This window comes from Aulostomus chinensis, chromosome 5 (genome assembly GCF_037954235.1).
Source record: "Aulostomus chinensis isolate RoL2024-O1b breed Wild chromosome 5, RoL_Achi_v1.0, whole genome shotgun sequence".
NCBI lineage: Eukaryota > Metazoa > Chordata > Actinopteri > Syngnathiformes > Aulostomidae > Aulostomus > Aulostomus chinensis.
In genome coordinates this window covers 25,439,836-25,461,610 of record NC_141324.1, presented here as the reverse complement: position 1 = coordinate 25,461,610, position 21,775 = coordinate 25,439,836, and the positions used below count along the sequence as shown (strand labels likewise).

Below are 21,775 nucleotides of genomic sequence, written 5' to 3'. Positions count from 1 at the left end.
ATCTATTTCATATAAGCACACGCAGAAGAACGAAAATCATCTTTTGGAACAAATGCGTTCTTTGGAACTGTAGAGAACAACAAGATTTAAAACCCTTTTTCATTTTAATCCTCTCAGCCAAACAAATTCAGCACTTCTGACATCCACTGCGTCCTGGTTTACGGTCCCCTCATCCTGTATCATTTCTAGTGTAAATTCTCATTTCTGTGCAGGAAACAAATCAACAGGTCAAGGATGATGTATGCTGACAGCAAATAGCTGGGTGATCGCGCTAACCTTTATAAGGCTTCATGAAATCTGAGATCACTTTGAGTGAGAGTCAAAGGAGCAGAACGAGGCTTTGAAGCAACGCTGGAAAAGAAAACATGAAAAGACAAATGTGGCTTTGTAAAAACACACGTGCAACAAGTCAATAGGACCTTATTTTGATATCAACGTGTGAAACGGCACGTTTGTGTTAGGACTGTGTCACAGATTTCTGTCATCCGAAGAGTAGAAAGTTTTATGGCTTGTTTGCAGGGCGCCGTATGCAAAACTACTTTGATCTCCTAAACGCTTTCTACATTGGAGGAAACCTTTTTTTTTTTTTTTCAACCTCAAGTCTTTTGTTGGCGCGTATTCGTGCGTAAAGATCAAAGGCACCAAATGGCACGGTGCGCCATTTCTGCGTTTCCTAAAAAAAACAACAACAACAAAAAACTTTGTTTGGTTTTTACAAATAATTGACACCAAAGGATCGCTTACATGAAAATCAATTTTCGTACTTGCTATTTAATGTTGCAAAGGTAGGAGAAGCATGGAATGATTTGGTGTTCCAGTGGGTTAAAACTCTTCACACACTATGAATTCATGTAGAATTACTCGAACTCGTAAGAAGATGTTGCAGATTCCTTTTCCGATTGTTCCCGCTGTGCCTCTACCGAGTTTTTGACTGCTCTAAAAAATAAATAAAACTGCAAATTTGCTGATTATCCAGCTGGAACTGGATAAGCGGTTATGTAAATCTCCGGACGTGTAGCCTGCGACACCCTTCTCTTTATCGAAGTAATTGGTTTCCACCTACGTGGAATGTGCCCATTATTCTAAATTAATGGATTCATGTTGGCACATTTAACCCCCCGCGGAGAACGCACTTCCTCATGCCATCAACGCAAAGTTGATTCAGTCCAAGATTTTAGATTTTCTTCTACTTTAAATTGACATCTCAGACAAAACCTTAGGAAACAATCCTCTCCCTCATCGCTAAATGCTCCCAGTAGTTGAATTTAGTTGATTTGACCCTTTATTGCCAGACGCGGGGACAATGGGCTTGAATAAAATCTACAATCGGGTTCACACCTTGTTAACGCCGCCATTAGTCTCCCTTTACATTCGCTGATTGGCGATTTACATTTGCGACCAAATAGCATCTTTACTGCTGTTTACCGATAGATTGGGGGCAATGAAGAGGGAAAGGGGGTATTAGATATAAAAAGTCGAGCATCCAGGTCCTTGCAGTCACTTCATCTCCGGGTTGGTACGAGGACACCGATGCGCCAGGAAACTTCACACGGTTCAAAGATGCTGATGTTTATGATCAGTTTGGCCTCATTAGTCTGCACCGCCGATGCGAGACCTTCTCTCAACTACCTGGAGAATCATTTCACCGCCGAGAACGAGTCGGAGGAAGTCCGCTCAGCTGCCATCAAGAGGCTGCTGGAGGTTTTTGGGATGGAGGACCCTCCTGCCATCCACAGACACAAGCAACCTCCTCAGTACATGCTCGACCTGTACAACACGGTTGCTGATGTGGACGGTGTGACCAAGGACCCCTACCTCCTGGAGGGCAATACTGTCCGCAGCTTCTTTGATAAATGTAAGATCTCAGTTGTGATTGGCCATCCTTGATAATTAGTCACGTTTTGTTCTGTTTTTTTTTATTTATTTATTTTTTAATAATTTAATCTCTGTTGCAGTGCGCAGTGAACAGGTGGAGTTCAGGTTCAATTTATCCACGGTTGCAAGAACTGAGAAGATTCTCACTGCAGAGCTGCATCTGTTCAAGCTGCGGCCTCAGGCAACTCTGACGTTCAACAGGCATCACTTTTGCCAGGTATGTGAAGGAATTATTTGATGCAAAAGTTTTTTAAGTGTGAGGAGGGCCTCCCAGGGCAGGGTGGGGGTGCTCAGAGGGGGCTCAGCTCATGGAGCTGAAAAAGTATGAGAGATATTAGCCTGGAAATGTGTGATTTGGTTAGAGGTAAAGTAGGTTGGAGGGATCGTTCATTGTTTTTTCCCGATTTCCATAAGCTCTTATAACTCAAGACTACTATTCCTGACTGTCCATGGATTATTCCTCAAGCAGTGTAAGGAGGAGCACCTTATTCCAAGCTTCGTCACGTGCGTTGAAGCATCTCATATTTTGATCTAATGCGCAATTTTTTTTCGGAATTCTTCAGGTGAGTGTTTATCAGCTGCTCGACACCACCAAATCCAACCACACTCAAGACAAAAAGCTGCTGTCTTCTCGACTCATCCCAGTCCACTCGACTGGTTGGGAGGTCTTCACCGTTACACAAGCTGTAAGTGTCTCTCAAAGCTCTCCGGTGACTTGTGATCTTAGCTGCTTGAGTTAAGTGTTTAAACGGACTGATCTCTCCACAAAGGTCCGCTCCTGGATGGTAGATGAGGGCAGTAACCTGGGGCTCCACGTGGTGGTTCGGACTCTGGGAGGAAGTCAGATGGATCTGAAACTGATTCGTTTTGCCTCTGGAAGTAACCACCACCAGAGCAAGCAGCCGATGTTGGTCCTCTTCACCGACGACGGCCGCCGCTCCGCCACTCTGGAGAGCACAGGTGAGGCTGGTTGATTGTGTTATCAGAGATGTTGATTGAGTCAAGCACAAAGAGGACTTTCCACTGTCCCAACGCTGTTGAACAGGGGTGTAGATAAGAAATCTGGGGGCTTGGAGAAACTCTCTGCCTCCTTCTCCTCCATTTTCTCCCCCGAATGTCCAGCGTTCATACACATTTACCCTGAATTTTCTTCATCTTTTCATCACCAGATCCATACGATACCGCGGCCATGTTAAGCTTGCCCCAAACCCCCATGTCAGCTCCATCCTCCCGCAGCGCTCGCTCCTTGGACCACAGCGAGGAGGAGGGTGCGTCCATGCCCTGCCAGCGCCTGCCTCTCTATGTGGACTTTGAGGAAATCGGCTGGTCAGGCTGGATCGTGTCTCCCCGGGGTTACAATGCCTACCACTGCAAAGGCTCCTGCCCCTTTCCTCTGGGTCAGAACATGAGGCCAACCAACCACGCCACTGTGCAGTCCATCATCAACGCCCTGAAGCTGATCAGAGGCATTGAGACACCGTGCTGCGTGCCTGATAAACTCTTCTCCATCAACTTGCTATATTTCGATGATGATGAGAACGTAGTGCTGAAACAGTATAATGACATGGTGGCTGGGAGCTGCGGCTGCCACTGATGTCTGACTGGTGTCAGGCTGCACAGATATGCTGTAAAAATATGATGTAAATCAGGGTTTGATGCCCCTCACAACTCTGTGCTAAGTCCTACATCTGGCATTGTAATATATGTAAATAATCATAAATTATAATATATGACAGTGATAGAAATGATATCCTGTGAAAGATGTAAATGTGTATATTTTATGTTTTCTGTTGTGAATGATTATTAAGTCAGAATAAATGTTGTAAACAAAAGGGTAAGGTGAATTTTTTTTGTAATTTCTTCACTGTAAACAGCATCAAAATATCTAGAGAACAACATGTTACAACAGTAATTTCTGACAATACTGCTCTCGGAAGGCATCTTGCACTTGCAAGATTTAATATATTGAAGTCAACATCAACAATACTCGTGACGAAGGCTGAATCATAAATATCACTTAAAAGGAGCGAAGGGCATACACAGGCACTACCCTTTCACAATCATACCACTAAACAATCAAATCTTTTCTCTGTGGCCTTGTTTAAAGACTGCAACATTAGCTCACGACATGCTGCCAACTGAGTCTCTGAATTGAAAGAAAGAAGGCCCCATCTGAAAACCCCGCCCTCCACACACACACACACACACACACACACACACACACACACACACACACACACACACACACACACAAAACCTAATTTGACCAGTTCCTGTTGATCATACTCAGATCTATAGTTAAAACTAGAGAGAAACATTTTTTTCAAAGAGCCAGACAAATTCACACGAGAGAGGGTCTTCAAATTGTTCTTAAAATCAGATTATTACAAGAACATCCCTGATGACAAAGCAGCAACAGAACTGAATGACGTTCAACAGCATCTGCAGTCTGTAAAGGCGCTATTGTTATACCACAAGAGGGCACTGTTTGCCACCTTGGATCAGAACAACTTGGCTACACGCCATTGAAACCAACGGTGGTCCTTACGAAATACCAAAAACAACTTGTATTTTCATATAAGTTTCTGTCAAAAAATTCCGAAATTTTAAAAACGTCATTCCATGTTGAATTGTTGCAGTTTTGTCTGTTTCTAATATACTTATAAAAAAAAATTCCTTAAAAAAGCTTTAAATGAACAAACTGCGGTTTTACAGTAAATATGCTGAAGCATACAAATTCAATACATTTGCACATGGTACACACAATTTTTTTTTTTGCTTTTAAACTTAAGCATCAACACTCCAAGTTACTAATACACCTTTGCAGTTGTGTAATTCAATGCCACCCCGCAGCCCTGCAAAATATTAAAATTTCAGCTGCTGTCAGTGGTGCTGTTGCTGCATGACACCAGATTATGCTGCTAACTGAACATCTGCAAGCAGCTTCCATGCAACATTTAACTGACATGGGAGGGTTGAGTTAAAGTGAGTTATCTTGAAGAAATGTTATTTGATAAAAATCACAAATTGGGTTACAACTGGAATTTAACCTGCTAACGTGCGAAACAGTGTATCGTTTGGGGTCCCCTCATCCTGATGTGAGGCAAACTACATGTCGCTCTTCTGGTAACACCTGGGATCCAACCAGTAATGGTGCAAATACAGATGTGGGATCCAAACAGTAATTTTGGTTTAGTAACATATAGTTGTGATATAGGCCATGGAGATGACGAGAGGAAGCACCAACGTCTGCAGCATCCTCAGCTCTGCAGGAAAGGAACAGTGAGTTTAGCATCTCCGGCTGAATGTCTGTCGTACCTGTGATGTAATACAATAATCTGTGTCCACGGTACATCTTAGCTTTATGGGAGTGAATTTTATGACATATTGAGAATCTTCCAAATATAATATTTCAGAAAATATGTCACTTTCAACAGGAGAATGGTTGTTCACAGTGATGGAATCAGCTGAACCTGAACTTGTGTTCCAATCTTAAACTCTATGTGCCCACTACAAAACCCCGTCTCTAAAGAGTGTAACCTGAGCAGCGGCAGAAGCGTTGGCCATGGAGTGGCACTAAAGGGGGTTGATACCATTTGGCATGATGCTGGACGACAGCCCGTGTTCATTGTCAAAGGAGCTGCTATTCACAATGGAGAAAACGATGAAATGCTGCCATTATAATGGGGACCAAAGGCCCCTGTGACAGGCCGACACCTGATCTCCTCTCTGGCTCTGGCTTCCTTTTGTCCCTGGATTTCATATCTGACATGTCCATGCACCCTAAAAAGCACTTGATGTTGGAGCAACGATGGACCTGAGGCTTGGCGTTGGTGCACTCAGACATGGGAAACAAACAGACCATCTTCACATCGCAGCAGCTAGATGCCTACCAGGTGAGTGTAACTGTTATCCTTCTACGGTTCGAACGGAGCCTCTCTTATCCCCAAGAACTACCGGATTCTGTAAACAAAGTTAACGGCAACTTCTTCATGCTGCTCCTTTGTCTCTCTCTGAAAACAAGAAGATGCGGGGTCATGTGGTGCATCCTTCAGGGTGCTGTTGAACCAGCTCCACTCATTCCTGTCAGTAGCAACTTCACAAACTGCTGGGGGTTTTTTTTAGACCTCAAAAGCAAAGTGTTAAATTTGTGAGAGGAAGTTAGAATTATTGTATTCTTTTTGATCAATTGCTAACTTGTTTACTGCACATATACAGCCAGGGCAAGTGTGTGGGAGACTTGCTAATGTTGTACTTTAAATTAGATTCTTTTTTTTTTTTAATGACATGCTTAGAAAAGTACGACTTGCATATTAATATACCAGTCATAATCAATCAATCACACTGAACCATATCATTATTTTTTGATCATTTAAATACATTTTTCTACCATCTGGGCTTTTGCTAAAGTTTTTTTGGGCGCTGGAGTATTTTATACTTCTATGTTTTGTTACTCTGACTTCAGCATGATGTGAAAATGTGTATCTTGGGCAGATACGTTGCACTGTAGTTTTTCTTTTAATTCAGCTCCTAATAGTCTATTCAATGTTTAATCTGAATGTGTTTGCAGGACTGTACGTATTTTACAAGAAAAGAAATTCTCAGGTGAGAAACTTGTTTATCCGTGTATGGACATTGTATCACACCTTATAACTTCTGAGTGTAACTCACCTGACACAGCTGAATATTACTCTGTTCCGCACAATACTGTAACTCTAAACTACAGTATCAGGAGACACGTCCTGGTGTGGGGCGTCTCATGAGATCAAAACTGGAATTATGAACGTTCGAAAGCATGCAGAGGAGGGGGCTTTTCTGAAATGTACTGAAATGTTTGCAGTGTTTTTGTACAACAAGCTGCTCTAACTGGGCTTTTCTTTGCTACTAATTGCATCTCATTAACATGCCACTATATAATACAGGAGATGTAATTCAATATTAAGCCTTTCCCTACTGTAGACTCTTCTATCGCTATCGGGATTTGGCACCGCAGCTTGTTCCCCTTGACTACACCAACCACCCAGATGTGAAGTTACCATATGAGCTGATTGGCAGCATGCCAGAGCTGAAGGTAGACCCACTGGTCCACACACACCCAGCAGACCCGCTGTCCCTGCGTTCCCATCCATAATTCATCACAAACTAATCGACAGAATTCTTTGAAAGGTTATATGTTACCTGACTCCTTTCAACTTGAAGAATGCTGGTGGGTCCCACGGGGCACACTTTTTGGGAATGGGTCAATTATATGCACATTTAAACACGATGAGAGCGTGGGGTAATCAAGTGTGTTAACACTCTGGTCAGTGACATGACCTGAGCGAGAGAGTGAGATTAAACTTTCTCCATATCACCTGTTCATCCAACAGTTTGCTTTAAAAGAGATGATTTTGGGGGAAAATGCTCTTCTCAACCATCCTCCCCACAGCCAGACCCCTCCAGGGACCAGCTGATCACTAGTTAGCTTAGCACAACGAATGGTAGTGGGTGGGAAGTGTTAGCATAATTCATTCAACAACCAATGAAGAGATAAAGTTCAGGATGTTGATTTATCCAGAAACAATCCTGTCTCACAAAGTCAGTCATGGTTAGCAGTGGCAGTCAATCTTCTACCTACAAGCAAATATTTGCAATGCTTTGTTGGACAATATTACAATGAGGAATTTTTAGGGGCTGCATCAAATCACTGCACCCAGCAGTCGTGTCATGAAAGTACCTCCGGCTATGTATCTGATTCTATGATAAAAAGTCTTGTAATTCTAAATTGTTAATCCCTGTGCTTAGCTAACCAGAGGTCAGCAGTCCCTGGATCTCAGCGCTCTAGTGCAAAGGAGGGAAGGGTGTCTTCTGATTTGGCTCCGGGGACGATGGCAAATCAGGGAATTTCCCAAAATGTTGGCATGTTCCTTCAATGAAAGTGCCTCTGATGTTTGATTCGGACAAAACGTCAAAACAAGGGAGACAAATAAAAGACAAAGACATAATCTTGTGGTAACCACACCGTCATTGTCATGGCCGTCAGGTCCTACAGCTCAAGCATGATCAGTGGTGCTGAACTGGTCAGTCTTTTGTGACGGCTCTCCCTGCTGTCCAGGACAACCCATTCCGTCAGAGGATCGCTGAGGTCTTCTCTGAGGACGGAGAGGGAAACATGACACTGGATGACTTCTTGGACATGTTCTCAGTTCTGAGTGAGATGGCGCCACGTGACCTCAAGGCCTACTATGCTTTCAAGATTTACGGTAAAATTTATGGAGCCCTGCAGTTTTTCTTAGCCTACCAAAGAAATCGGACCCGCTTTTACAGCTATAACCCATAACTTCAGTGCAGTGAAGCACACCAACTAAACTGCGCTTCATTTTGAGCCAAAAAACAACATCCAATTCCTTTTATAAATATTCAGATTAATATTTCCCCTGTAAGTTTAGCATCCGTGCATGAAACAAGGGCCTCTTGTATTTCAATATGCAAGCATCTGAAAGGGGTACATGGAGAAGGATTACAGAGCTTTAAGCAGGACGGACGGTGCGTGGACTGTCATAAATGATTAACCAGCCTTTTACTGAGGTAAAGAGCTTGTGTTTGTGCTCAGCACCAGTCTCCCTCTAATTAACCAATGCTGACAAATGAAGAAGTTGCATACACATCACCGTGGTCACGGTCAAGGGAACTTTTCATTCATTATTCAGGTCAACGTGGGAGAAACTGCAGTGAGATGTGCTGTAAAGGCATATTTGCATTATAATGAACCTGCGTGATAAAGCAGCACGGGCCCATGGTGACCTATCTGATAACGTGTGGGGTTTGATGAATATCATGCATAACAAATGTCTTATCAACATCTTAACCATAGTTACAGCAGTTTTAACTTAACTCCCCTTTGTCCTTTCCTTGTCCCTTATTTATTTATTTATTTATAAGGTAGATTTCAACAATGATGACTTTATCTGCAAGTCAGATTTGGAGAAGACGCTCAACAAACTGACACGTAACGAGCTGACGGAGGATGAGGTGAGGATGGTGTGTGAGAAGGTGATAGATGAAGCTGACCTGGACAACGACGGACGTCTGTCCCTGGAAGACTTCCAGCACATGATCGTCCGAGCCCCAGACTTCCTCAGGTAGGCCGGGAGAGGTTTACATCACTCGTGAATAACAGCATGCATCAATATTAGTGGTTGAGACTCAATTTCTTTGCTCATGTATTGAATTTATGGTCTTCTGACTGCGTATATCACAGCATTAACTATTCTTATTTCTGCTCACAGCACCTTCCACATACGGATATAAGTGAGTAGGCCAATCAAGCTCACGTCTTGATTAACTGAATCACCTCAGGGTGAATTTAGAAGTCTGCAGACTGTCTGGAGCGAACAGGAGTCCTGTCGTCTCCTCTTTCAAGAGACATTTTCATGCGATGACAGCTTTCTTACGTGGAAGCATCTGAGTTATTATGACTGAACACTTTGACATTTCATTGAGAGAAACTCGCAAAAAAACATGGAGCCCACATCCTACGTTTCTTTTATTGCAGCAGTACTGCTCTGATGAAAAAAAGAAAGAAAATCTGCGAATCCTTCACAATACGGCTGAAGCTAACCAGGGTACACTAAACTGCAGAGGAGACACATGCCAGGATGCCCCAGTGGCTCATGGCTGATAATAAGGGAGGAGTTTGAGATGTCAGGTTTTGTCGTGGAAAAATGGAGTCAAACGACAGCCGATAAAGACAATGAGCTGTACTTTGATTTTCTTATTTTATTAAGTCAAACATACATATATCTACAAATTGTAGATACATCTTCATAAGGACTTAGAAAGTACAGTACAATTGAAGTAGATCTCTTTTTCAATGTGATATTTACAATTTTTTTTTTCAAAATGCATTTTTAGTATTCTCCCTGTGTCCTTCACAAATGATGTCATGAAAATGTGTCTGTAAAAAATAGATATATGACATGCGATTGGAATCGTTAAAAAAAAGAAAGATATACAAAAGCGTAACTTCAAATTCCCACATTTAGCACTTACAAGCGGGATACAAATATTTGATAAATGGTTGGTAACACTGATGTATTTGTAAGCAGTATGTGTAAAATAATACATTTGTTAACAACTGTACCAGGGTAACAAAGCTGTAATAACAAAAATATGCCTTTATAGGGTAAGCTACAATTGCTAACAACATTAAAAATGAATAATTCACTGTGCAATAAATTATAAATTTGTACGCTGCTCGTAAGTGCTAAATAAGGGGAATTTATTACAGTGTAACCAGAAAAACAAACAATACGTGTGTATCATTTCATCTGAAAATGACACATCATGGGTCCCACGACAGTCAACTCCCAATATTTCTGTGTGTCTTAAAGCTACAGTATCACTGAAACGAGTCAACAGTGCTTTCTCAAAATGTCCCTATCATCAATCAGATGTCGACTGAGTATGTCCCATATTTGGCTCAGCGAACAAACGTTAATAATCCCATACATTCAACAGCACAGGTCCACAAATATGTCTGAAAATAACACAAATATGGTTCAAGGTCCAAGATTCACAATGCATAGCTCACCTATCAATGACTGAGCTGTTAAGACTAAAGGTCATGGTAGTCTGTGAGGTCCCCAAATGATTGGATGTTGGTTCTTTGTTTTTAGTTTTTTTTAAAGGTGCTGACAAACAAACTGATTCATCACTCGATATTGTGCAGACAGGAATTTGATTTTCAGACTGACAACAAGTGCAGCAGGAGGAACTATGAAAACATACTGAGACATCACCGTTCGATATAGGGCTGTTCTAAACTCAAACTTTAAGAAAAAAAACATCAGTTCGATTGTGAGTATTCACACCCAAATGTGGAAACAAAAAGCATCGGGTCCTCGCATGAGCCTGAGCTGCGTCACTGAAGGCAACGCCATTTACTGATTTTTCATGTTTGAAATCCTTTTTTTTTTTAATGTCTATATTTTGTACAAGTATGCAGATTGTGTGTTGATCAAATATCTTCAGGAGAAGTTACGTCTTTTATAGTTTTGTCCTCTGATGGACACAGATTGCAAAATAATAAGCCCTCAGAGACATCATCTGATAGGTTTACTGAGCACAAAGTAGATTTTCAATAAGGAGGGTTTGTCCCCCAAGAAATAATACTACAATGTCCATTTTTCAAGAGTGTTGACAGCCCTATTTCGACACAAGTGGACAACATGCACTCGCCAATTTATTAGGCACATCTAGATAAAACACACACTAACCCTAACAGCTGACAAAATATCAAGAACACCTCTCATCATTGTATCCCAGTGCAGTTATACAAATTACTAGCTCCAGAATGAACCTTTGAAAAAAAAAATCAACAAGGGACAATTTATTGCAGTATTTCATACAGTAGTTGTATCTTGGTCCCTACTGATTTTGGCAAGTAAGTGTGATTTTGTTTCTTTGCAATACTGGCTTCTATTTGAGTTTGGGTAGCCAACCATAAAATTGTGCCTATGGTGCCACCTAGCTGTGAGAGTATAGAGCTACGACGACACACATACCAGACAATGAACAGTAATACTGAAGCGGTTACCTTTAAGCTTACACCATATCAGTCTTTTTGTACTACGCCAAGAAAATATCATTTGTAACTACAATTTGGCAGCATAGAAACAGAGCAAATTCTTCTCCTCATAAATATATAAATCTAGTAAATAAATCAGGGCAATGTTGTCAGTGAACTTCTACCAGGAGAGCAAAGCAGTCGTTTATAAGTGCAGGAAATTTTAAGACTTATGCCCCTAATATTACAGAGACTGAATAGATGAAAATTTTTAGAACTAAGTAATTGTATTGTTGTAAACTATCACTTAGCACAGACTACACACAGAATACAAGGTAGTGGTAAAGTGCAAGGAGAGCTGCATGGACAGCAGGGTTTGGTGGGGGATTGGGGGGGGGTTACAGTGCCAAACCTAGATTAATTTGATTGCTGATAAAATCACCAGAAACGTCATTTAGCTCAACAGAGAATCAGAGCCACTTCAAAACCTTCAAGTCAAATTAACGGGCTAAATTTTTTTTCATAATGAAAAAAACAATTATTTTGGTAAGGGGTGATTATTTTTCTATGCAGAAATTCTAATTTTGCCGACTTCTGCAGTACAAATTAAGAGTGTCTTGCCACCTTCCGCTGACAGACATCAGAAGATGTCCCACACAAAATCTACATTTTCATTGATTTCTAAGACTTTATAAACCAAATCAGGTCAAAAATCAACCAAAAACCAGCAAATGCAAGCTGAAACTATAATCTTTACACAACTGTTCAGGTCTTGACATCACATAGAATGATTGTCAAGCACAATATGCAAACTGGAGAGCAGAAATGAAATGGAAAACCTATCAACTGAGTTCATCTGACTATCTTGGCCTAAACTTGAAAGGAAAATGAAGAGAAAGCATGTGCAACTCAGCTTCATGCATGTTCAAGCTTGTCAGTCTCTGGTTGATATTCATAACATGGAAAAGGGGAAAAGCGCTAATAAAATATCTCATCTATATTTCCTTTAATGAGGTGCTTTCTCTCTCCAACTTTTAACAGCTGAGAGAAATATGAGCGTACAAACAGAATTGTCAGTGTGATATGAAACATTTGAGCTTTGCTCCTGGTTGTGTCCTGTGCTGGTCAACCAGACCGACCCATGTAGACAATGGAACTCCTTAAAATGAAACTATGATGCACCAGTGGAAGCTTTCAGAAGAGGAAGATAGGAAGAAGAATCCTCCACTTACTTGGAGAGTAACAGTTTGTGTCAACTGGGAGGTCAGGCCATGGATGGAGAGAAAGGAGAAAGGGGAAGAAGTGCTAAAAGGAAGCACAGTCCATTTGTGCCCGACCACCTGGCAGAGCAGTATCGAAGGCCTCCGTCCTCAAAGTAGGCTACAGTGGAAGAAGCTGGTCTTTTTCTGAGGCTCAAGGATCTTGACGCCATGACTGCCACCCTGCGGTGTGTTAACCTCCTGCAGCAAAACAATGATATATAGGTCACTGCTCTGTCACTGTTTATGCATAAACCCTTGTGTATTTTTCTACTAGCAGAACCCTCTCACGACTCATTTTTTTAAAAGATGAAGACTCAAAAATAAAATAAAACACATGATAAACTGTTCCATACTGCAGCTATTTATTTCTACATTTCCCACTACGTTCATTTGTATAAATCCATACCAATTTTGTGTCCATTTTTGATTTGATGTCCCTGGCAAGTGTCAAAAATGCCTGCAACCACAAAGAATATAGATAATGTCACATTTCAGAGGCAATTATCTGCATATTATATGTCAAGGAAGATCTGCAACTTACATTTTCCACATTGATGTTGGCCTTTGCACTCGTCTCCATGAACTTGATTCCATATTCTAAAGCAAGCTACATGAAAATCGAAGAAAAATAACTTCAAGATTTGAATTAATCAACATTAAAATATCTAATGTTAATAATACTTCAAAAGTGTACAAGTACCCCTGAAGAAGTTAAGAACTTATGAAGCAGGATATTATAATGTCAACTCACCTTCTCGCCCCTGTCTTTGGACACCTGTCGCTTGTCGTTGATGTCACACTTATTGCCCAGGACCATCTTTTCAACATCAGATGAAGCATGCTGAGTAAGGAGTGAAGACATTTCAATATGCCTCTCAGGGATATTTGGTATCAAACAAGTACATCAGCTGTACTACAAACCTCCTCTATGTTCCTTATCCAGTTCTTGATATTTTCAAAAGACTTCTCGTTGGTGATGTCGTAGACAAGCATGATTCCCTGTACAGAGGATCATGTCAAATCTCTTGTTGTTAACAGAACTAAGAAACAAAAGCAACCCTTGTGAATAGATATGATCTATATCTGAAGACCCTCACCATTGCTCCTCTGTAGTAGGCTGTTGTGATTGTTCGGAAGCGCTCCTGGCCAGCTGTATCCCTGGAAAACATCCCACAAGACTAACATCTCAAGAAGCCTGTTGATATTGACATGCTAAGGACCAAGTATAAGACTTTCGAGATGAATTAAAAGCATAGTATTTCGAAATCTGAATTATTCTCTATTTTTTTTATTCTTTGTGCCCGAGATAGCGATAGAAAACCTGATGAAATACCTGCTAAATTGTTCATACTTTTATGACAACGCATCAATGTTGTATCCAATGTCTGCAGATATTAAGGTAGACTTACCATATCTGTAACTTTATCTTCTTGCCGTCAAGCTCTATTGTCCTAATTTTGAAGTCAATTCCTGGAAGGGTAGAGAAGATCATACATGTCAATTATGAGCTAGCTTGCTAACTTAATATGACCATAAAACCAGAATGACACTTTCTCTCCGAGAATATACTATATCTACTTGGCAAAAACATAGCAATATTGTTTGATTACAAGAGCAGCACCGAGTTTCATGTGTTGAATAACCAGCAATTATGCATTCGATGTGACTTCCGATTCTTTTCCGGGATGTAAACGGGGCACGAAAGCTGACTGTAGTACTACACGGCGAACCGCTAATGCTAACCCCCGGCATGAGTTTCCAGTAGAGCAAGACAACTCCGACTTATAATTAAGTGTCAAACAACTGGTACTGGTAATATAAATAACAGAGGCAACTTAAAATATTCTTATATTCTCAGAAACGCAGTATTTTTTTTAATCAAAGCGAAAACACTCAGCTCATCGCCATAGCATAGCAAGCTCACCAGGAAATAGACGCACCCATTACAAGGAGCATCAGCGTACTGTAAACAGTCAGACACAGTTATATCAAGTAAAACCTACCTATTGTTGAGATAAACGTTGAGTTGAAGGCGTCCTCTGAAAACCTGAACAGGACGCATGTCTTTCCGACCCCTGAGTCCCCGATTAACAGTAATTTAAACAAATAGTCGTATGTTTTCGCCATAGTTGTTGTTATTATTGCGGAAATCCCGCCTGGCGAAGTCCGTGTGACGTCTGGAAATATCGCCCCCTGCTGGCTGGGAATCCACCTGCTATTTCATAAAACAAGGGTTTGTATCAGTCACGTGGTGAGGAAGCAGACGAGCAACCGCGGAAGAGTGGGAAGTGCAATCGTTCCTGTTGGAGAGGAGGACGGATTTGATGTAGCATCAGTCTGAAGTAGTCAATAAAACTGCAGCCATTTCAAAATCTTTACGTATATGTAGTAACTTTAAACTTTTGTTTCATGTAGAATGCAAATACTGTCTAACATTTACTTCATTTCAAAGATAAATATTTGATACAATAATAAACCAGCAATCATGACAGTAAAATATCAAATACAAACACCAAGAATTGTGTATTGTGTTAATTTTATATGTTTTGTTTGTTTTATTTCATGTTACAACTATCAAATAAACAATACATTCAAAATAAATTATTTTTCCTGCAAGTTAAAAAAAGTTTTTTACAACTTCACACCCCAAATGGTTCATATGACCAGTTTATAACTAAATGGGAAAATAAATGCTTTGTTGAGAATTAATAAGACAACAATCACACTAACAAACCCTTCAAAGTGTGTTGCTTGTGGGAAAGTATTACAAAAAAGACAACTCGTGGGCTACTTGAAATTCCTAGAACCTATTTTTAACCTGATGTGGAGGTAATGTTTGATTGCTATTAGTGAAGATGTTTACATTTTAACATAATTCATATTAAATATTGAAGTATCATACCCGCTGGTTGTGTAAAACTCAGTAGTTGAAGCTCCAACTCCAGTGAAGCGTTTGAGGAATTCACCAGATAACAGAGCATGTTCATACAAGTGGGGTGAGTTCTCTCTTGAAATATAATTGTAGCACGGCAAACTTTCACTCACACACACACACATACACACACACAGTTAATAAACAAATTGCAACACCAGCATGAACATTGTCATCAGTATCAGTTTTATTTGTGCTCATGTTTGGTTGACAAGAGAATTTCCAGCACCGAAACACAATACTAAATGGACCCAAAACCATTGTAAAAAGGGAAAAGATACAAAAGAATCATAAATATTTTTAAAAAAATGAGTAAATGTGTTTTATCAACCAGGAGTTAAGAGTTACAGAGAATGGATGGCATGTAGAAAATATCTTGTACAAATGATGTTTTTACTTATTTATTTTTTAACTGCTTGCTGTTCTTCTTGTCATTTTACAAGCTATTGAGCTCTTGCAGTGTTTGGGCCAGGACTTGGTGTATTCCTACGTTTTCCTCTTTTGCGCTCGATAGTTTGTCTGCAATAAAAAAAGGACCAGATATAAATCAGACAGATAGCACAAGAGAAAAGGCTAAGCTAATTAAATACATTTCCAGACACAGTAATAAACAATGCAAACCTACAAATTTGCCCTGCCTACTGTGGCTGGTAAGACATTAACAATCAAACTACACTGCTAAGGCTTGAAGTAGTCTTTGATACACATTTTACTGACAGTGGGAAGAAACAACTGAAGACAGAAAACAGAGTAAAGATAAAATGTCTTTATTGAGCTTTAAAGGAAAAGGAGCAGCAAGAGTGAACAGGCAGGAGAGGAGAAAAAGTGCTTGCAATCACAAAAGGAGACAAAGTGAAAACATAAAGCCAAGTTTACAAGGTGTTCATATCATTGAGGGCATGATCCAGCTCCTCGCTGATAGCCTTGTATTTCAGCTTCTGAGTGTACAGTTCATCTGCAGGTCAAAGGGCAGGCAGGCAGGCAGAGAGAAAGCAGGAGGAGGAGAGAAATCAGAGAAAAAGAGGTTGGAAATTCAGTACAGTAAGAATCTGAACAAAGGTCTGAGTGAAGACACTGTAGATGAGAAGGATTCAAAAGTAACATACCTTCTAAGTCATCTATGGTCTTTTCCAGTTTAGCCACTGTCCGCTCTGCAAACTCTGCACGGGTTTCCGCCTTTGACCAGAGAAGAAACATAAGAATGAGTAGATGACAATCAGAGATTGTTCAGTACATGTGGAGGAGACGTGCACCCACCTCCTTAAGTCTGTCATTCAGGACTTTGATCTCCTCCTCGTACTTGTCTTCTTTCTCAGAGTACTACGGAGGAAAAAAACAAAACAAAACATTTTTTTCCCATTACACCTCAAAATTAATAACATCATTCTGGGCAGAATGGGAAAGTGGTAGATTCATAACATTCCTGAAAGTTATGTAGTTGCATAATTTTAGCATAAAGGTTAGAGAAGCGAGCTAGTGACCAGAAGGCCGCCTGTTCAATCCCCAGGACCAGAAGGATAAATCTGGCCCTTTAAATCAAATATTTCTGATTATCTGGCGAGTGGTTGTACAGGGTCGCAACAGTGAGTGTGGATAATGTTCTGAAGTTAAAAAAAAACAAACAAAATCAAGGTGATAGACAACACTTGCTTTATCAGACTGCGCCTCCAGAGACTTCAGGTTGTTGGTAACATTCTTCAGCTCCTCTTCCAGGTCACCGCACTTCCTGCGAGGCAAGGGCACAAGTTAGTAAATGTTTCCTTCACTGATTATGATTAGTTATCTGACTAACAACTGGTAAGAGAGTGCAGAACATTTTACAGTGTCTTTTATGCTTACAGTTCTGCAATTTCCGCCCTCTCTTCTGCTCTCTCCAGCTCACCCTCAAGGATCACCAGTTTACGAGCCACCTGGCATTAGAGGGGCAGGAAGTCAGAAGAAGAACCAAAACAAACTCCAAACGTCAGCTGAGAGTGGGATGTCTGTACCTCCTCATATTTGCGGTCAGCCTCCTCTGCGATGTGTTTGGCTTCTTTGAGCTGCATCTCCTGAATCTCCATCTTCTCCTCGTCTTTCATGGCTCTGTTCTCAATCACCTTCATGCCTCTGAGGACGATAACCAACCGTTAGGGTAACAAAACCTCAAGATCTCCAAATCACATGACAACAAAGCATAATGTCATTATTTATCAGCATGAGTTGTAACTAACAAGATAATATGACATAATTTTATAAACCCTCAATAAAGTATATGACCCTTCATGGGTCTGAACGTTATGAAGATGTTGGAAGATACACGCTACAAGATGCTACTGTCTTAGCATTTCGTTTCTAGTATTTGTCCTTGAAAACTGCCATAAAGCATCTGTATACCATTCAATGTATCAAAGTGACTTTTCAGCTAATTAAATAATGTTTAAAAAGCTTTCTACATAACTTGAGATGTTAATACAGAGTGCAGGGTGGACACATTTTTTAGGCTACTTCATAAATTAGCATGTGTTCGCTCCACCAAACACCAGTGGGACTCTAAACATTGCAGTGTGGATTATTGATTGAAAAAAAAAAGAAGCTCTGTGGCAAACAAAACTTTTTTGTGTCTTACAGGTTTTGTTTCACCAGATAATCTTCACACCACGTTTATGATTACTGCAACGTTAAATGTAATCACTAGCAGTAAAAAGCTAACATTATGCTACATCTAGGTTTGCGCCTCGTCTGCTTTTGGCATGATGACATTTGATGTCCTCAACAACCTCTGTAGTCGTCTTTAGCCACTTGTCAGAAACCTCCATCTCCAAGACGCTTCAAAGCTTCAAAGCACACATTTTATGCCAAAGAACAAAACGTCTAAATAGCTTTACTTTTCAGAACCACACACCTAATTAGAGGAATTCCACTGAAAAGCGATTGACGGAGACCAGGGAAGTTCAAAAATTCTTATTTCTGGGTTTCAGGGCTCAATCCTGCACCATTCTATTTGAATGATATTAACCAGAAAACCCTGTAATGTTTCAGATGGTTTGAGGTGACTTCCAACCCCCCCCCCATATAAAAATATTTCCAGAGCTAACAAACCCTGTTCAATTGTGGCTGACCGCTTCGTCACCAACACAGTTTTAAAGAAGCTTTTTCTATTAGAGGAATAAAAAAATAATCGAATGACACATGAAAAGCCAAGCCATGACTGTGCTTAATGCAGTGAATGGACTTTCAGTCCTCAAGCATTTTATAAACAGAGGAGGTGTTTGACTTTCCAAAATAACATTAAAAAAGGGAATTTGAGTTATTCTTTTCTTGCTGCTAGCTATGAATCGATTGAGGATGGTTAACATCCAAACAGTAAGGTCTTTGTCTCTTAAACAGAGTAGTATTTTATGGCACGTTTAAACTTGTGGTTACTATGACCACCGAAGAAAATCACTCGTGTCAATGATTTGAGTATACTGAGTAAAAGGAACCCCTCTGGGTGGGGGGTGGGGGTGGGGGTGTCGGGTGGTTCTTCTTCTTCTTCACCTCTCGCTCTCATCTGCAGCCTTCTCTGCCTCCTCTAGCTTCTGCAGGGCTGTGGCCAGTCTCTCCTGAGCCCGGTCCAGCTCCTCCTCCACCAGCTGGATCCTGCGGTTCAAGGATGCCACATCGCCCTCAGCCTGTAGCAGCACAGGGAGAGAGAGAGAGAGAGAAAGAGAGAGAGAGAGAGAGAGAGAGAGGAGAGGGTCATAGGTCAGTCAGGAAACACACTTTGGACTCAGAGGAAGGACACTGTTATCATAAGCTGCACTGAGAAAACAGACCAAGTAACAGTTTATTCACATCAGAGCAGATAGATTTTAGGTTTGGAAGACTACAGTTGGCTGGGGGCGTAATCGGTTTATGTATATTCATTTCCTGCAGTCAAGTGGGCTAAATGAAAAGCTCCTTACGGCTCCTCTCTGGAATCATGTGCAAGACTTTGCTTTCACTTCCCCTGGTACAGATCTCTAATCCATTATACTCTTAACAACCACAAAGAATCCAATTATGTTGAGAACTTCACAGTTTGACCCAATCAGATGGCCTACAAAACCCATTTCAACCTTGCAACCTGTCTGGTGCAGAGGGCCTGACCTCTGTAATGTCAGCTTGTGAATGTTTTGGAGGACAACAGATTGATTCTGTTTCCTATGGCGCTGATAACGCAGATAACCAGTCTTCTTCCCGTGCAGGGGCCAGGACGAGCGGCTCCTCAGTTCAGGTTTATGTCAAATGGAGTTCAGGCAAACAGATAAAGGGCGTAGGGAGACTTATGGGCTGTTTGAGGAAACAAGCAGAAACCATTTGCAGATGCTTTTGACAGCTGGAGGGATGAAATTCAAACCTTATAAAGTATTATTAATAAATTAATCCCATAAATGTCATTGTGTATTGGAGGCTGGAAGCATTTAGTTGTTGTTTCGTTATTTTATTAAGATAAGTGGCAAATTTAAGGCAGCCAGACAAATTAAATGGAGGATGGTACTAAAAGATTTCCTTTTATGACTCTGAAACGACGTTTTTGAAGAGTTAAAGGAGGGTTACGAGTCTGTCAGAGCCGTTGAGGAGGATTATATGGCATTGTAGTATCTACACTCAATGTTCCGGGTAAAAACTCACCAGGCAACAGGTTACAAAAACGCAAATGAAGATGGACAAATATGCGTAATCTCACTTTTTCGCGCAGTTCTCGTTCACCGTCCAACTCCTTTTGTACTTCCAGTGCGCGATCCTCAGCGTCATCAACTTGCTGCTGGAGAGCTTGGATTTTCTTCTTCACTGTCTCCATAATCTCGGTTACTTTGTGCTCCCGAAAGCAAAAATATTAAACGCGAGTGTCTTAAATGAGGAAAAGAAGAAGAAGAAAGAAAAAAAAAGGTCGCTGATTTGTGTCAAAGTCTCCCGGTTCCAACTTTTTTTCTCGGGCAGGAAATAAGGGACGTGCAGTGTAGAGGCTGGGGGGGTGGTGGGGTGGGGTGGGGGGCAGAGAGAGAAAGAAAAAGGCTGCGAGTTTTCAGGAAATTTATGGCGAGATCCTCCAATCCTGTGAAGAAGCCAGTCTCTGATGACATCACAGGATTTAGGAGGGGAAGGCTCTGCTCTTTTCCTCCACAAAAGAGGTGTGTAATGTCAGTTCCTGTGTTTGCTTGTGTACTTATAAGGAAAATGTAAGGTGCTGGCTGGCCTGCATTTTTCTCCTCCGATGAGGAGCAGATCAGGAGGAGCCAAAGGGATGTCTCATCTTGTTGCATGAATCATAACCAGCGTGAACAAAGGTAGATGATGAGGTACTGAGGAGTGAAAACGCTGAAGTGTGTGTGTAAGAGAGAGAGAGAGAGAGAGAGAGATTTGTTGTGGAGAAAACCAAAAGATTTGCATCCACACAGAGAGGAGGGAGGGAGGGTGAGGGTGGGGCGGGTTGTTGACCTGCAGTGGCTCGGAATGTAAATTGATTTGCAGCATTCATGACCCGCAGCCATCGGGTGGCGACACATTCCTCCAGCGCCCCCTACATCCCCCCGCCCTCCTCCTCCTCCTCCTCCTCCTCCTCTCAAAACAAAAGCTTGAATTTATTTTCTGTTTCTGTCAGACTGCCTATGAAATGCAGCAATTCTCTAGGTTTAAGCTTGAAGTTCAAACATTTGGAACTTTGCAATGTTGGTGCAACTTTAGTGTCTTGTTCTGGATTTTGATGTTGTGTATTGTATTGTATTGTACTGTAGTATAGGGATGCACGATTAATAGAAATTTAAACAAAACGCGGCCTGCTGCAGGAAGCCACTATATTTGTCAACCGTGTGTCAAATGCCATTTTAAATGAGGCATTGCAGAGATGTCCAGCCAGTGTATCAGTAAGAAAAATAAAAGAATAGAATTATCATTTTAAAGGGGTTTTCAATGAGAATTATACCACACATGCAAATACAATATTAGTCAAAGTATTACTTGAGAAGAAGTAGAGGCTTTTAGCCATTTGAGGCAGACAGAAAAAAAAAAAGAAGCTTGCGCTGACCTTTTGACCTTTGGGATCTTATCTCTCCCACTGTCACTGAAGAGTTACGCAGAGGTGGCGTTTGATTTAATGAATTTACATTTGAAACTATTTGATCGTGGACTGATAATAGTGGGCTCTCAGATTAGTCGAAG

The 21,775-nt window shown here is 41.0% G+C and overlaps 5 protein-coding genes across 6 annotated transcripts in view; 3 read left to right on the top strand and 2 right to left on the bottom strand.

Annotated features, from left to right (window-relative positions):
• The first annotated feature begins 1,560 nt into the window (after nucleotides 1-1,560).
• admp (anti-dorsalizing morphogenic protein) lies at nucleotides 1,561-3,469 on the top strand. Its single transcript, XM_086205042.1, has 5 exons — nucleotides 1,561-1,855; nucleotides 1,956-2,092; nucleotides 2,439-2,561; nucleotides 2,646-2,835; nucleotides 3,045-3,469. Exons 1-5 carry the CDS (start codon nucleotides 1,561-1,563, stop codon nucleotides 3,467-3,469), a joined length of 1,170 nt encoding a protein of 389 aa, XP_086061168.1.
• A 2,251-nt stretch (nucleotides 3,470-5,720) lies between these two features.
• Nucleotides 5,721-9,165, top strand: cib3 (calcium and integrin binding family member 3). The gene is made up of 6 exons (XM_086205041.1): nucleotides 5,721-5,771; nucleotides 6,446-6,480; nucleotides 6,835-6,946; nucleotides 7,970-8,117; nucleotides 8,801-8,996; nucleotides 9,144-9,165. Exons 1-6 carry the CDS (start codon nucleotides 5,721-5,723, stop codon nucleotides 9,163-9,165), a joined length of 564 nt encoding a protein of 187 aa, XP_086061167.1.
• A 491-nt stretch (nucleotides 9,166-9,656) lies between these two features.
• LOC147261908 (ras-related protein Rab-8A-like) lies at nucleotides 9,657-14,887 on the bottom strand. Its single transcript, XM_086204199.1, has 8 exons — nucleotides 14,688-14,887; nucleotides 14,094-14,154; nucleotides 13,782-13,842; nucleotides 13,606-13,683; nucleotides 13,436-13,525; nucleotides 13,226-13,291; nucleotides 13,091-13,141; nucleotides 9,657-12,882 (listed from the first exon to the last, which is right to left on the bottom strand). Exons 1-8 carry the CDS (start codon nucleotides 14,809-14,811, stop codon nucleotides 12,793-12,795), a joined length of 621 nt encoding a protein of 206 aa, XP_086060325.1. The 5' UTR covers nucleotides 14,812-14,887; the 3' UTR covers nucleotides 9,657-12,792.
• Nucleotides 14,888-15,781: 894 nt separating this feature from the next.
• The window catches only part of LOC147261907 (tropomyosin alpha-4 chain-like), an 11,096-nt gene continuing 5,102 nt past the window's right edge, over nucleotides 15,782-21,775 (bottom strand). The window contains exons 1-8 of one of the 2 annotated variants that reach the window (XM_086204198.1): nucleotides 20,304-20,622; nucleotides 19,133-19,266; nucleotides 17,605-17,722; nucleotides 17,456-17,526; nucleotides 17,267-17,342; nucleotides 16,874-16,936; nucleotides 16,723-16,792; nucleotides 15,782-16,135 (exon numbers count right to left, since the gene is read on the bottom strand). In XM_086204198.1, coding sequence (XP_086060324.1) covers nucleotides 16,053-16,135; nucleotides 16,723-16,792; nucleotides 16,874-16,936; nucleotides 17,267-17,342; nucleotides 17,456-17,526; nucleotides 17,605-17,722; nucleotides 19,133-19,266; nucleotides 20,304-20,417 — 729 coding nt within the window. In that variant the 5' untranslated portion in view covers nucleotides 20,418-20,622 and the 3' untranslated portion in view covers nucleotides 15,782-16,052. Of the gene's footprint in view, nucleotides 16,136-16,722; nucleotides 16,793-16,873; nucleotides 16,937-17,266; nucleotides 17,343-17,455; nucleotides 17,527-17,604; nucleotides 17,723-19,132; nucleotides 19,267-20,303; nucleotides 20,623-21,775 lie in introns of those variants that run through there. The other variant, XM_086204197.1, reaches the window with a different exon arrangement.
• ap1m1 (adaptor related protein complex 1 subunit mu 1) overlaps nucleotides 20,643-21,775 on the top strand; it is a 23,483-nt gene continuing 22,350 nt past the window's right edge. Inside the window, exon 1 of the mRNA XM_086204196.1 lies at nucleotides 20,643-20,748. The gene's annotated coding sequence lies outside the window, so the exon portion shown is untranslated. The remainder of the gene's footprint in view (nucleotides 20,749-21,775) is intronic.